Source organism: Emydura macquarii, unplaced genomic scaffold, assembly GCF_026122565.2.
Source record: "Emydura macquarii macquarii isolate MOO-44397 ecotype Brisbane River unplaced genomic scaffold, CSIRO-AGI_Emac_v2 contig_3019, whole genome shotgun sequence".
Taxonomy (NCBI): Eukaryota; Metazoa; Chordata; order Testudines; family Chelidae; genus Emydura; species Emydura macquarii.
This window is the reverse complement of record NW_027133156.1, coordinates 2,520,322-2,535,049: the sequence shown is the minus strand read 5'-3', so window position 1 is coordinate 2,535,049 and position 14,728 is coordinate 2,520,322. Positions and strand designations below refer to the sequence as shown.

The window sequence follows — 14,728 nt, the reverse complement described above, 5'->3', positions numbered from 1 at the left end:
AGGATCAGAGGACAGCATGGTGTGTGTGTGGGGGGGAAACTCTGCCGGTCTTTTAAACCCTTACAGAGAGGAACTGTGGAGAGAGGAGTCTATGCTTAAAAGACAGATTTGCTGGACGCAGCGGGGTACCAGCAGTGTTCCGCCATGATGCAGGGTCCCTTGATTGCAACAAAGTATCCTACCGTGGAGGGAGGAACAAGGCAGCCTTCCCCTGGAAAGTTTTGTGAAGAATAACAGATTACATACATTAAAGTTTCCGTGAGATATCAACTGATGATAAACGTAGCATTTCTCATCACATAAATAAATTGTTCCCTGGATAACTCCCCCGTACAGTCACCGAAACGCCTGAAATCCCCTTCCTGCCTCCCCCCACCCAATGTAAAAGGACAGAAATGCTAAGAAGAAAAACACTCACCAGATGTGCCTTCCCTGGGATCATTAGTGCTGTCCTGTGTGCTGCTGGACTGCTCTGGGGTCAGGAATATGTCCTGACTTTCTGGGTGAACAGACACCCCGCTCTCCTGCACCCTGCTCTCCTCAGCCTCCTCCTCCTCCTTGTCCATGGACTGTGACCTAGTGGAGGTATTGATGCTGCAGGGCGGCACCGTGGTGGGATCGCCACCGAGAATTGCATGCACCTAATCATAGAAGCGGCATGTTTTGGGCGAGGAGCCAGAACGGCTGTTAGCTTCCCTGGCTTTCTGATAAGACTGACACAGCTCCTTGATTTTCACGCAGCACTGTTGAGCGTCCCTCTTGTGTCCCTTCTCCAGCATGCCCTGGGATATCTTCCCATAAATGTCCAAATTCCTTTTGCTGGCTCTGAGCTGAGCCAGAATGGACTCCTCGCCCCACAGCCCGATGAGATCTAAGATCTCTGGTCAACTCCATGCTGGAGTGCATTTGGGCTTTGCAGTAGCCATGAGGAGTAATCTCTCCACGCTGGCTGCACAGGAAATGAAAATTCAAATCTTCCCAGGGATTGAGGAGAGGGAACGTTTCCTGGTAGCATGACCACTGAGCAGCATAGCGTGACTGTCCAGAGTGGTCAAAATGGGGCATTGTGGGATACATTCCAGAGGTGAATTGATTTGATTTAAGTGACATTGTGTCTACACTGACACTGAATCGATTCAACAAATTCAATTTAGGCGCTACACCACTTGCAGAGGTGGTCTTATTAAGTGGATTTTCCAGGCACCTTAATTCAAATTGACAGTGGTGCACATGTAGACGTGGGTGTAAATAGGTCGACTTAAGTGACTTTAAGTCAACCTAAGTCGCCAGTGTAGACCAGGCCTTAGAGGTTTTTAAGGCCTGGCTTGACAAAGCCCTGACTGGGATGATTTAGTTGGGTTTGGTCCTGCTTTGAGTAAGGGGTTGGACTAGATGAGCTCCTGAGGTCCCTTCCAACTCTTATCTTCTATGATTCTATGATAAGCAGAGCTCTGTCAGAGGAGCTTAAATGAGTCTGGGGGAGATGAAGAGACAATGCCATGGAGACTGCAGTTTATGCTTTCTGCTCCCACCAGGGCTGGTTTGCCAGCTGAAGGTCCCGTCTGGTAATATAAGAAGAGAAGATGAGCATAAGCTAAGTTGCCTGAGTCATATATGATTCATACTAGAGAGTGTGTCAGAGGTGGTTTCAGTGAAATGGGAAGGCGTATGTCACAGACCAGGCAACAGTGAGGCTGTAGGGCTGGGGATGCAGAGGTATGTCAAATGAACACCTACAATATTCATATATTCATTCATTCATTCAGAGTTTTTATTATAACTGAACTTTTTATCCTCACAATGCACCCAAAGACATGTTGTATTAATAGATCTCCAAAACTCTTCTTGTCATATCTTAATGCTGTATTTAAATATTTATTTTACTGGCTAGGTACAGAGAGCTTTCAAAGTGGGTTAAGAGGCCTGAAGGTTTCTCAAATTCTCTTTCTACTCATTTGAATAATTTTTTTTTTTTGTTTTAGAATGGGGTTTTTACACTCTGGTGTGGGCTTTTCATAGTAAACTTTTTGAAAACATCTCATAACAATGTCTTAAAGTCATAGAAATATATAAAACCCATGAAAATATTTTGCTGTTACCAAACTGCTTTGCAGAATGAGACATCTACAATGTGTATGTATATGTGGGATGCCTCTGCAGCTCCTTTTCTCCTTACATGCAAATAAAATAAATAAAAATAAAAATAAATGTATTTGAACAAATGCCTTCAAGTTTTAGGGCTACACTAAGAGGCAGAGGGACACGGAACAAGCCACCCCACCTTGAATGGCTGCTCCATCTCCCCACTCTTCCCACTGGGAACAGGACTGCAGAAAGGAGACAGGGAAGAGGTGGACTGAGATGGAGCACCCCAGGGAGCAGTACACTCCCTAGTAATGGGTAGCGTAGACTGCTCATCACAGTAGTGCAGGAAAACTGGTGTCTCACAGAGGTGCAATTTCTTGGGTACTCCTATGGCACTGTAACTCTGCACTGCTGCCTACACAGGCCTGTGGCATAAAAGCCACAATCTAGCCTTCATACGGTATCTTATCATCACTTGTTTTCTCTTACTTAGGGATGATCTGGGTCTAGGGGTTAGAACACAAGAATGGGATCCAGTATTCCTGGATTCTTTTTCTGGCTGTACTTAATGGTAGGTGTGGATGTTCATCCCCTCTAGAAATCAGGCAGGGGCTGCAGTTGCAATAATTTCTACCCCTCCCCCCATGGTTGGGGCCAGAGGCCGCACCCCTCAACACACACCTACCAGCAGAGCCAGCTGAGCAAATGATAGGGAGCATGTTATACCCAGAAAGTAGTGTAGTAAATTAATTACTCTTCATCCAGGAAGAAGAGAGGAGTCCAAGGAGTAATTGTGTCTGTCTGTCTGTCTGCTTCCTTGTGGGCTGAGCTTACAGTCTCAGCTTACCCCATATCTGTTGAATTGAGTTGGCAAAGTAAATTATAATGACACAATCTTTCACATATAAACCCTAAACACTCTTTCAGTTCCTTTAAATTGGCTTTCAAAATGAAAAGGAACAATATGGCGGTGTGTGGGAGAGGGAGGGAAGTATTTCCTTTTTACGAAAAATGCGTTGGAAGTTCATGGTTAAATCCACACAGCTTTATGGCTTTGGGATATTAAAAGTGCTATCCATTTTGATGTGTGATTGCTTTAACAGAACACTTGTACACAATTAACACCTGTGGTTTTATTTACAGAACAAATTATGACATCGACATCCAAAGGAATTTTCCGGCCATTTTTAATTATCTTCATTGTGCTGGGTTGTTTCATGGCATTTTTGCTAATTTACATCAAACCAACAAACAGCTGGATCTCTGGTCCCATAGAATCAGCCAGCTCAGTTCTGAAAATGAAGAGCTTCTTTTCTACCAAAAGTGATTATTTTAATGAAACAACTATACTCATCTGGGTTTGGCCGTTTGGTCAGACATTTGATCTTACGTCTTGTCAAACAATGTTCAGCATCCATGGGTGTCATCTAACTATTGACCGCTCACTATACAACCGATCACATGCTGTCCTTATTCATCACAGAGACATCAGCTGGGATCTCACTAATTTACCTCAGCAAGCCAGGCCACCATTCCAGAAATGGATATGGATGAACTTGGAGTCTCCAACTCACACTCCGCAAAAGAGTGGCATTGAACACCTGTTCAACCTGACCCTGACTTATCGGCGTGATTCAGATATTCAAGTGCCTTATGGCTTCATGAAGGTTAGCACAAGCCCTTTTGCATTTGAAGTGCCAAGCAAAGAGAAGTTGGTGTGTTGGGTTGTAAGTAACTGGAACCCTGAGCATGCTCGAGTCAAGTATTATAATGAGCTAAGCAAATATACTGAAATCCATACCTATGGGCAAGCATTTGGAGACTATGTGAATGACAAAAACTTGATTCCAACTATCGCCACTTGTAAATTTTACCTGTCCTTTGAAAACTCAATCCACAAAGATTACATTACTGAAAAACTTTACAATGCTTTCCTGGCTGGATCTGTACCAGTTGTATTGGGCCCATCCAGAGAAAACTATGAGAATTATATTCCAGCAAATTCTTTCATTCATGTGGAAGATTTCCTCTCCCCAAGAGAGCTAGCAGAGTATCTTCTGATGCTTGACAAAAATAATAAATTGTACCTTAGCTACTTTAACTGGAGGAAGGACTTCTCAGTGCATCTTCCTCGGTTTTGGGAATCACATGCATGCCTTGCTTGTGACCATGTAAAGAGACACCAGGAGTACAAGTCTGTTGGAAATTTAGAAAAATGGTTTTGGAATTAAACTTTTTACCTTTTTTGTGCATTTTTTCGAAGAAATAGACATAATCTGTAGCCCAAGTGGAGATGGGGAAGAAAAAAAAGAAGATAAGAAAATCTGTGTTTTATGTCACAGTTTATCAACTCTCTTGGGGTATCTTATTTATGTTTGTCAAAGATTTTAAAAGCTCAGCATCAGCAGTCATCAATACTCAGTTTTCAATTATACTGTATATAGCTAATTATGTGCACTAAAGAATTATTTATTGTTTACTTTAATTTTTATTCAAGGGTTTCAGTAGAATATCTGTCCCAGTCTCACACATGATGTAGTGATTTTTAACATTGTGTTTTTTACTTTAAATGAGCTATTTAAGCAGCTTGGAAAATGAAGACATAAATCTTAAGATATCATAGAGAATTTTAATGAAATATTCTACTGATTTAGTTTGAAATTTGTGTAATATTTCAAAGGACAGAATTGTTTGTCATGGTTTAATTTCTGCCCTCTTAAATTCTAGGAACACTGTAGAGTTGAATACACTGCATTAATTCAAGTGGAACCTGTTTATAAGGTATATGGATTTAGAAAAATGTATTGTAAACAATCTTTAACATTTATCACAATATAAGAGAGCCTTTGGTTTCTAAACAGGAAAGAGGCAATCCCCTTACAGTTAGTTCCACTAAGATACTTGGGAAATATATGGATTTGCTTTCATCTCCTTACAATAGAGTACTGAAGAATTGAGAAAATTAAGCTCCCAAATTAGTGTTTGAAGCCTTGATTTGGCAAGGCGTTTAAACTCATGCTTCCTTTAATTTAAGCATGTGCTTACTGGAATCAGGGTCACAGGTAATTTTGCTTTCAATACAATTGAATAAATTGCAATATACTCATTTGATCAACCTCATCTTTATAACTAGATGCTCAACTCTTTTTCTTCTTCTTTCTTAAGACTTCTCTATTCAGGGTCAGTGATGCTTATAGCCTTCTTCCAAAACTCATGATTGTACGCCAAGCTGTCATGCAGATTGGTCTCTGTGAGCTCTGATGATATCTGGTCTTTGTACCAAGACTTTAGGACTCCCCCTCCCCCGGTTGTTTCCCACCAACAATCACTGCAAGAGATATCCTACTGATATTACTCTACAATTTCCACTAGATATGCCTATTATTCAAAAATATTTTGGCAATTTTTTATATATTTCTGAATATTTGTGAAGTATTCACCCAACTCTATAAAGATCTGTTCCAATATTAATTGAATTTTAATGATAGCTGAATAGCATCCTGAGATGTGGGTGAATAATGTGAACAAATATTATTGATTGAATATTTTATTAGAAAAAAATTGTGAAAATAATCACATAAATTAGATTAGTATTATTCAACCAGCTCTAGTTAAAACAAAGGCTCTGTTTGTTTTTAAAGTTTTTTTTGTTTTTTTGTTTTTTTCTTGTTTGGAAAGTACGTAACATGAAAGATGTTTTTAAAAAAATACCCATCAGAACAATGGATATGATCAAGATTTGGATATAAATATGTTCATAGTATTATGTGTGTTGTCATAGAAAATTCTGAAATGCAATTTTGTCATTATGGTTTTTAATAGGTCTGTTAATATGTAGATTATTTGGGTTCATTATTCTTTAACCTCAGCAGCTAGGATTTAAACCCCGAATACTATAGATAATCATGTATATGGTGGTGATTTAATAATGTAGATGCATTTTGTACTAAGATAAAGCCACTGTAAATAGTTCTTGATGAGTAGATGTGCTTTTCACCCACAACTCCCACTAACTTCTAGGCAGCTCTCAGAATCAAGTTCCTTTATTTTGGTATGATCTCCGTCAGATTGAATTTGTACATCCTTTTCTGAATATTACTAACTGTATTTTTTTTTTAGCTACAGAAAATAGTATCAGAACATGAAAAGATATGATTGTTAAAGGAGAACTTTAAAGGAACATACTCAAGGCCCTGATTCTTAACTGGTATAGATCAGCATAGTTCCACTGACAGCTACTGGTTGAGGATCTGGTCCAAACTTAACATCCTTAAATGAAAGTAAATCAAAGGCAGAAATCTTGGACTATGCCTAAACTGAATGGCAGCATCCCTTTAGATTAAATTTAATCTAAAGAGTATCCAGTAGCTGAAATATGGCATGAAGAAAGAAGCCAAAATGTAGAAAAGGAAGAAAATACAAAAATGTACATCAGGAAAAAGTAAAGCTTGAATAATATTTAAGGCCCTGATCCAGCAAAGCATTTAAGTGCATGCTTAGCTTTAAGCATGAGTGTAAGTGCTTTGCTGGAGTGGGGCCTGTTCCAGCAGTTGATTTTTATGGTAAACATTGATGATATGTTAATTTCTGTGTTATCTCCTTGTTATCCAAGCTGGAACACAAATGCTGAATGGTGTGAAAGAACTATAGATTTAAGAACATACCATGGAAAACTGAATGAAGAGGTTATAGAATTGGGGGCTAGAATTGATATTTTACACAAGAGTTCAAAAGTAGCTTTCATGGTTCAAATATTTAATTCTACACATTTATTGTTAAATCTTAAAAGACTTACTTACAGCATACTGTGAATCTCCTAAATTCACCAGCACTTTAGTATGAAATATAAAAGGACAGCTCATTTTGTGCATTAGAATGAAATCTAATCCTCAAAGAAAGTTATTATCTAAAAAGAGAACTCACCCATGTTTAAAATATATGGGTGGGATTTGTATAGTGTACAAATGACTATTACAAGGCAAAATCCAGGATGTTTTTTCATCCTTTTTTCCCCCTCTCTTTTCGGGAGGCAAGTAGATTCATAGCATTTTAAAGTGGCACGTTGTTTTGAAGTAATCTGTGGCCTGATCAAGCTGATTCTGAAGTTTGAGAGTTTTTGTACTGACTTCAGTGAAAGCTGGTTCAATACCTTGCTGAAATAGATTTTTATTTCATTTCAGCTAATTGAAGTTGTCTTGCATGTTAAAAGCCCTAACATCAAGTCAAAACTAGTCTCCTAGCTTCAAGACTCAGCTGATGTGCTTGTCATATTAATAACAAGAAGCCATAATGATGAGACAAGGTATATGTTTTGTTGCTACAGAAACCACATGATACCAATCTAACAAGGCAAATAACATGCTTAACTTTAAGCACATGAGTAGTGCCATCGGTTAGAGCTGAATCAGACTCAGTGGGACTACTTTGATGCTTAAAGTTAAGAATGAGCTGAAGTGCTTTGCTGGATCAGGGCCTACGTTTGTTTCTTCTGTGTATCTTTACACAGTCCTTCAGGTTCAGATTAGGTCTCTCAGATTGTGTTGAGTATTAGTGAGAAAATCAGAGAGAAACGTAATCAAGATGTGAATGAGCCAAAAATTATACATAAGTCTTTAAAAAGTGATGCTATCCTAATTCATTGCCAGCTCTGGGGAAAGATGAGGCTGGGACATAAATAAGCCAGCCACCCCATAAAGAATCCAACAAAGAATGTGCAACCACCAACTTACATCTTGAGGAAATGGGTATGATCTAGGTCACCACTTAATTCCAAGGAGATGGCTTCAGGCAAGGAGGTTGAGGCCTATTTAGCAAATAGGAAGGAGGGTCTCAGGCTAGGCCAGACCAACTGAAGTCTCCTCTGTGGTTTGCCAAATATTTGAGACCTTAATATTTTTACGGAACTCCCGTACTAGATGAGTCTCACCTGCTTTTGATACAAAAGGTTTGCACAGCTCTGATCAAAATGCTCTAAAATTGGCTTAGGGTTTCTTTACCCTGCAGACTGGGTCTGTCTGGGGCAAGGACTGTCTATATGTCTATGTATTTTATCATGCTGTGTACATAACTGCCATTTAACAAATAGTTGGTCATATTTCACAGTTACAACCACAGAGCTTGTTAACATAGCCTCCTGATGATGACCTGATACCCTGCCATTTTACCTCAGGCAAAGCACCTCGTGACATTAATGAGCGTTCTGCTGACAGAGAAGTACAATTACTTTTTTGTTTGCTGAGAATAGGATTCTTGTTATGTCTGTTAAATATAATTGCACATATAGATGTACACGGGTTGGTTTTATTTTTTAAAATAAGATCTTGCCACAATGCATATGGGGGTGATGAGCCTTGACCATCAGGGTGCTACACTAATTTGCTTAATTCTTTCCCTTTGTGCTCATTCTTTGTGGGGAAATGTGAAGAAAATTGATTAATTGGTCTTTTTTTCTATTTCTTTTGAGTGTACACTGTCAAGAATTCTCATGTAGAAGAAATTCCTTTTGGTCACTTATTTTTGAAGGCATTGGCTAACCAGGTTATTTTAATGTCTTTTTCTCTTATTGAATTACTGCTGTCAAAAACACTATATCCTTTGTAGAGATTTATAGAATTCTCTGCCTGCAAAGATACAATACCAAAGGGACAGAGTTAGTCTGGCAGCACACGGTAGGATGTGTGTCCACACACCAAAAGTATTTAATATGTGAACATTATCTTTTATTTAACCATAATAACAAATTTGCTTTACTGTTTTTTGCATTTCTTTCTTTCTTTCTTTTTCTTTCTTTCTTTCTTTCTTTCTTTCTTTCTTTCTTTCACAAAACATGAAAATTAAGCTTCAAATCAGGTTTACAACTTTGTAAAAACTTGTCAACAAATTAAAATGAGGAAAGGAGCACACTTTTGCTGCTAGTTCATCATCAACCTTTATTCAATCCCACTAGTGCTGCTTTCATAGGTGACTCAAAGGGTTAAATCCTGGCCTGATCAAAGTTGATGAGAATTTTGACACTGACTTCTAAGAGGTTGGGGTCAGAAATATTTCTTCCTAATGTCATGCCAGGGGGCAGCTGATTTCATTCTGATGGGAAAATGCAGATGCAGCAGATATCATTGTTGATGCCTCTTCCTTTGAACAATGACAGTATTTTTGGGGCGATGGGTCTTGATTTTTTGAAGTGAAAGATTTTTCTTTCGATGCAACCTTGATTACTACAAAGAATTGCTTTTAAAAAATCAGTCAATTAATGCTATAATTAATGCTTTCCACAGAACAATGTTGTATAAAACCAAAGGGAGAATTTCAATAGAGTTGTGTGAATAATGGATTTTTGGTTTGCTTGTGAGTCTGAAAAATTTTTAAAAAAAATCATTTCAGGTTGAATCAAAAATTAAAATTTTCAGCAAATCAAAAAGTTGAAAAATATTGTTTAGGGTTGAACAAAACGTAGTTTAAATTTTAAGCATTTTTTAAACATTTTTGAAATTTTTAAAAACATATTGAAATACATTTTTAAACAAAAAGTCCTTTTGAACCAAAAAATTGAAACATTTCATTTAAAAAATGTGAAAATAAAACTTTTTTGTTTGTTTGTTTGTTTTACAACACTGGTAATTTGGTGAAATCAACATGAATTCACAAAACATTCCAGTGTTGATGAATCTGCATTTTTTCACCAAAAAAAATTAGTCTGAAAAATCTTACTCAAGTCTAATTTTCAAAGGCCCACAGGTCAACTAGCTCTCAATTCCCACTGAAAAATCAATGGAAGTACGTTGATTAGCTGCCCTTTGTGCCTTTAAAAGTCTCTCCCGTAGCGATAATGTATCCTAAAAATTTGTACTTCTACTGCCGGAAAACGACTATTGCTAAGTTGTACACGACACTGATCATAGTATCTGTGCTCCCTCAGTGGTCCATCTTACATACACAATCCACACTGAAAGAATCAAATAGCAAATCAGTGGAAGGGAGTATGGAGAAAACCAATTAATTATGGTAGAACTAATCATAGAAGTACAGTTATCAAGAGTTTCTAGAAGGAGAGAAGTAAGACATTATTTATGCCTTTGTGCTTTTAGAGGAAATTAGTGCAAGAAGGTAGCATTAGTGGAAAAGAGAAGTGAGAGATGAATGGCCAGATAACTCTCTGAATTTTTATCAATTATTTTAATTCAAGCATTGAGACATCTTTTATCTTCCAATCAGCCATACATGGAAGCATGTTCAGAAGTTATCAGTTACCCCAGCAGTTAGTCACTTATTTTCTGTGCACTGAAAATACTTACATTTTCCAGTATATCATCTTAAAAAGAGAGAGAGAAGGCAAAATCTGTGCTTTTCACACAATGTTATATTGTGTAAGCACATCCTTTATGTTGCTTCATTTTCAAACCATACCCTCGCACACCTTACTCATTAATTTCTTTAAAATGCCTTGTTTTGGACATTTCTAAGCTTCCTATCTTACATTGAGCTATCAATGTTCTCCTCCTCATCAGTGTGGAAAAGATTACTTAGTGGGATGTATTATCAGTCCAGACAGTTGGAACAGTCATCAGATCCTTCTAAAAGCATTCTCTCTTTCATTTCCCAGTCACTGCAGCTCAGACTCCATATGGCATCCTCATTCCTAAGAGACCCAGGGTTGCCAGTTCTTTGAATGCCCTTTTCTTGTCATCAGAGAGGTTTACAGTCACAATGAACAAGCCATTTGAGCAAGGTATACTGAATTTAAGCAAGATATTGACGGGGCAATTTTTTTTTAAGAATAAATGAGTACTGTGCTGAGGGAGCATGAATTCATGGTTTTCAGGCTTGATCTATAATGAATGAAGAGAACATGTAGAACCAGCAGTGTTGTTTAACACACAGTGAAAAGTTAGTCAATGTCACTGAGTACATTAGCATTAGTTTCTAAAAATACATCTTTAGAAAAACACAAAAGTTTGAACGTAATTCTCTTCCTCCTCTTCCTTTACCTGAAGCAGATGGCTCATGTGTAAAGGGCAGATTGACTAGCATCAGTTAAGGAACTAAACATTGATCATTAGCTAATAATGCTCATGTTGTCATTATGTTGTGTCTTTTGTTGGATTAAAAGACAAAAATCATTTATGGTTTTTATTTTGGGGGAGGGGCAGAATGAACTGAGTAACACTTTAACTGATGAATGTTTCATATTTGACATGATCAGCTCTGATTCTGGTCTTACTTCAAAAGTTGTGACTTGAAGGTACTCCTGATTTAGGACCCTATCTAACAGCATTCTGGACTCCATTCAGCAAAAAACCTAAGTACGTGCTTAAGCCCTATTGACTTCAAAGAGACTCAAGCATGTGCTTAAAGTTAAAAGCATTCTTAAGCACTTTGCTGAATTGGGGCCTCCTAACGTGCTTAACTGACTTCAGTGCAACTACTCACATACTTATAGGTAACCACATATTAAAGGGCTTTGCTGGATCAGGATCTTATTCTATTGCAAGAGATAGATGATTTTGTCAGACTACAGATTGTTGTTACTGTTAAGACTAACAGGCATGGCTGTGTTTTAGTAAGACTGATTTGAAATGATAAGAGCTTTTGGTAGGATGGATGGTAAGAGAGCAGGTAGATTTCACAGAAAGTACTTATTTCAGCATTATCTTTTACACCTCCCTTAGCCGAATCTCCTGTTGACTCCAACAGGAGTTTTAGCTAAGTAGTGAGTTCAGGACTGAATGACTATTGTATGACTTACCAATAAATAGCCTTCCTATTTCTTATTTGTATATTCTAAAATTGGAACAGACGGTTCTAGTGTTAATTCCTGATTCTAGCTTTAGAAAAATCAGCATGAAAAGGAAGTTTGTTAGATGTGTTTGTAAGAGTTATAAAAATGCCTGTAAATGGGTTAAATAAATACATTCACCGATGGTTTGAGTTTATGGCATAATTGCCTCAGAAAGTTGCATGTTATAATCCTCTAATGTCATTGGAAATACTGGAACCTCATTAGAGACATCACACCTCAGTTTCCACACTGGAAACATTTAATTACTTAGTCAGAATGTAATTAATTGAAAATTCCTGCTTATGTTGCTGTGTTCTCTGTGCAATTAACTCAAGCCAACATTCTAAGTACAATGGGTGGCCCAGGGAATTGGTAATGTGCTACAGAGACTTTCACCTCTAAATTACTGGTTTGAATTCAGGCCAGATTAGTGCTGACAACTGGTTGGCAACCTCCAGTACATTATAGGGTGATCTTGGTCCAGTTCCTACTGGATCGATGGCCATATATCAACAATCTTCATAGAGTTAGCACCATTTGTCATTTCATCCAAGAAATCAAGGACAGAATGGTGACTTCCCCAGAGCTTTTCCTCCAAATCAAGCACAGAGTCATTAGAAAGATGGTGTAATTTGTGTTGCTGCTACCTGTGACTATTTTATGATTAAATAGAAGATTTCAATCGCCAGTGTAGCCAATCCAGTATTAGTATTTATAAAGTATGGTGCCAGTCTGTACAAATTAAGTGTCCATAATTTTTGGAATTATTCATTACCTTTCTAATATTGCTAAATAATTAATAAGAATACCATTCATTTGTTGTCATTTGGCAGTCAAAAATATATACTTGGTATTCTTTCCATGAATCCAACCCAATAGAAAGTGACCTGGGGTGAAATCCTGTCCCAATTGAAGTCAATGTGAGTTAGGTCATTGATTTAATGGAGCCCAGATTTCACTTCTGGGATTTAGGTTTAATCTCAGATACATGTACATGTATAATAACTGAATTTTAAAGATATATGGGTTAGCCAGCACTTGCACATCTGAAGTTAGGATAAAGTTCTAAGGGATTCTGGAGACCGTATCTAACCATCCTCTTAAGCAGTCCGTATTTGGAGAACATGCTGTATAGTCACTTTCCTCTGACAGTGGATGAAATCAACAGTCATACATAGTCTATTCTGTATGGAGTGAATAAATTACCCTAGCTTCTACAATTTTCTTTACTGCTGTTTTGTCACATACACATTACAGGTAGGGAAAGGAAAAATGGAAAGCATGATTCCTCTAGGGTAATTTAATGGTTTAAAGATGCACTGAAGATAGTGACAGTAACAAAGTGAGATGTTTTCTGTCTAAACAAAAGTCATAATGTGCCAAACCGTTTCCAGTGAATGAGCAGAAAAGTTAAAAATTCAGAAGTTTTTAATAGGATTTGCAAAACCTTGTATTAACACATTGTATTTTGCACTATTTTATATATATATGTATAAAATCTAAAACAGATGCCAAATGTACAGTTTGTAAAATAATATTTTTCTGATCTAAGGATGTCATCCCATTATGGTTATGACTGTGTCAACATAAGCTGTGAAAATGTGATGTACCATCACGACACTGCCCAGCAAGGGCCATTCTTAGCACACAGATTACTTACCTGGATTTTTATATAAACCATATTCATAAATCAGAAATCACTTTTATATTTGTTTTTTTAGAGTAGATTTCCATGTTTACAACAACACAACTGTTACTTTGTATCAAACATCGATTTTGCTTTAAAATATTCTGTTTAGTAATTGGACAGGTGTCCAGAGGTTGAAAACGATAGCAAATGGTGCTTCTAAAATCCATTTGTCAAACTACAGTGCAGTTAAAATCTAAAATGTCTTGTCTAATAAGAAATGATACTACAAGTAAATAAGGGCAGTTCTTTACCAGCATAAAGGTGGGAATGTTAAAATTGTAAAGAAAAAGTGGTTGACAATTATGATCAATCCTCGATCTTTATGTATCTTGGAGAATCCACTACTGTGTGCCCTAGATGAATGTCCCAAATATTCAGCAATTTGCATGGCATGTCATAGGACTGACCTCCAAAATATTATTGACAAGAATTATGAGAAATAACCTACCATTATTTGTGTGAGTTAAAGCTCTGATCCTGCATTGGGACATATCAGCATGGGACCTGCATCCATACACTAGTAGCACAATCCCAAGAAAGATAATAGGACTCGACACAGGTGCAGTGCTTTGAGCTTGCAAGCCCTTATGCAAGATCGGGGCCAAAGTCCATTTCTTATATATTTGAGCTTACATGCATAACATTGAACAGGATTTGATTTGGACCCTGGCTTGTGATTCCAGATAACTGTGTTCCTTGTGTTGACAGTATGATCTCTTGTACGTATACATAAATAAAATGGTGATAACTGAATTAAGATGAACTTCAGTAAAAATAATGATAATTCTTAGATGCAGACACTAATTTAAAAAGCCATGACAGACAGAAGGCCTGGTAAAAATGTGCATTATTTTTAGTAATTACTAACTGAAATACCTTCATTTTCCCCAAATGTTACATTTTAAATAGTGCTAAACATTCCATTATTGGGATTTTACCGAATCATATCTCTTCGTTGCCCTTAGACTATATTATCATACTGAAATGGCTATGAAAATTGTGGAGACTTATCCACTGATGGCTTTTTGGTATTGTTTTTAATTTGCTGTTTTGTTATCATTTTCTTCTGATTATCTGTAATTATGTATATAATTTTGTACACCATTTGACTTCGATCTGAAGAGATCTACTTTATAAAACTACAGGCAACTGTAACCATATCAAGGATGTCATCATTA

General features: G+C 37.2%; 1 protein-coding gene across 1 annotated transcript; it reads left to right on the top strand.

Moving 5' to 3' along the window:
• Positions 1-3,236: 3,236 nt before the first annotated feature.
• FUT9 (fucosyltransferase 9) lies at positions 3,237-4,316 on the top strand. The gene has a single exon (XM_067530020.1). It carries the CDS (start codon positions 3,237-3,239, stop codon positions 4,314-4,316), a length of 1,080 nt encoding a protein of 359 aa, XP_067386121.1.
• The last annotated feature ends 10,412 nt before the right edge of the window (positions 4,317-14,728 follow it).

Bases quoted from the DNA above. Each gene is read 5' to 3' on its own strand.
- FUT9 (XM_067530020.1), top strand. From the start codon at position 3,237: ATGACATCGACATCCAAAGGAATTTTCCGGCCATTTTTAATTATCTTC.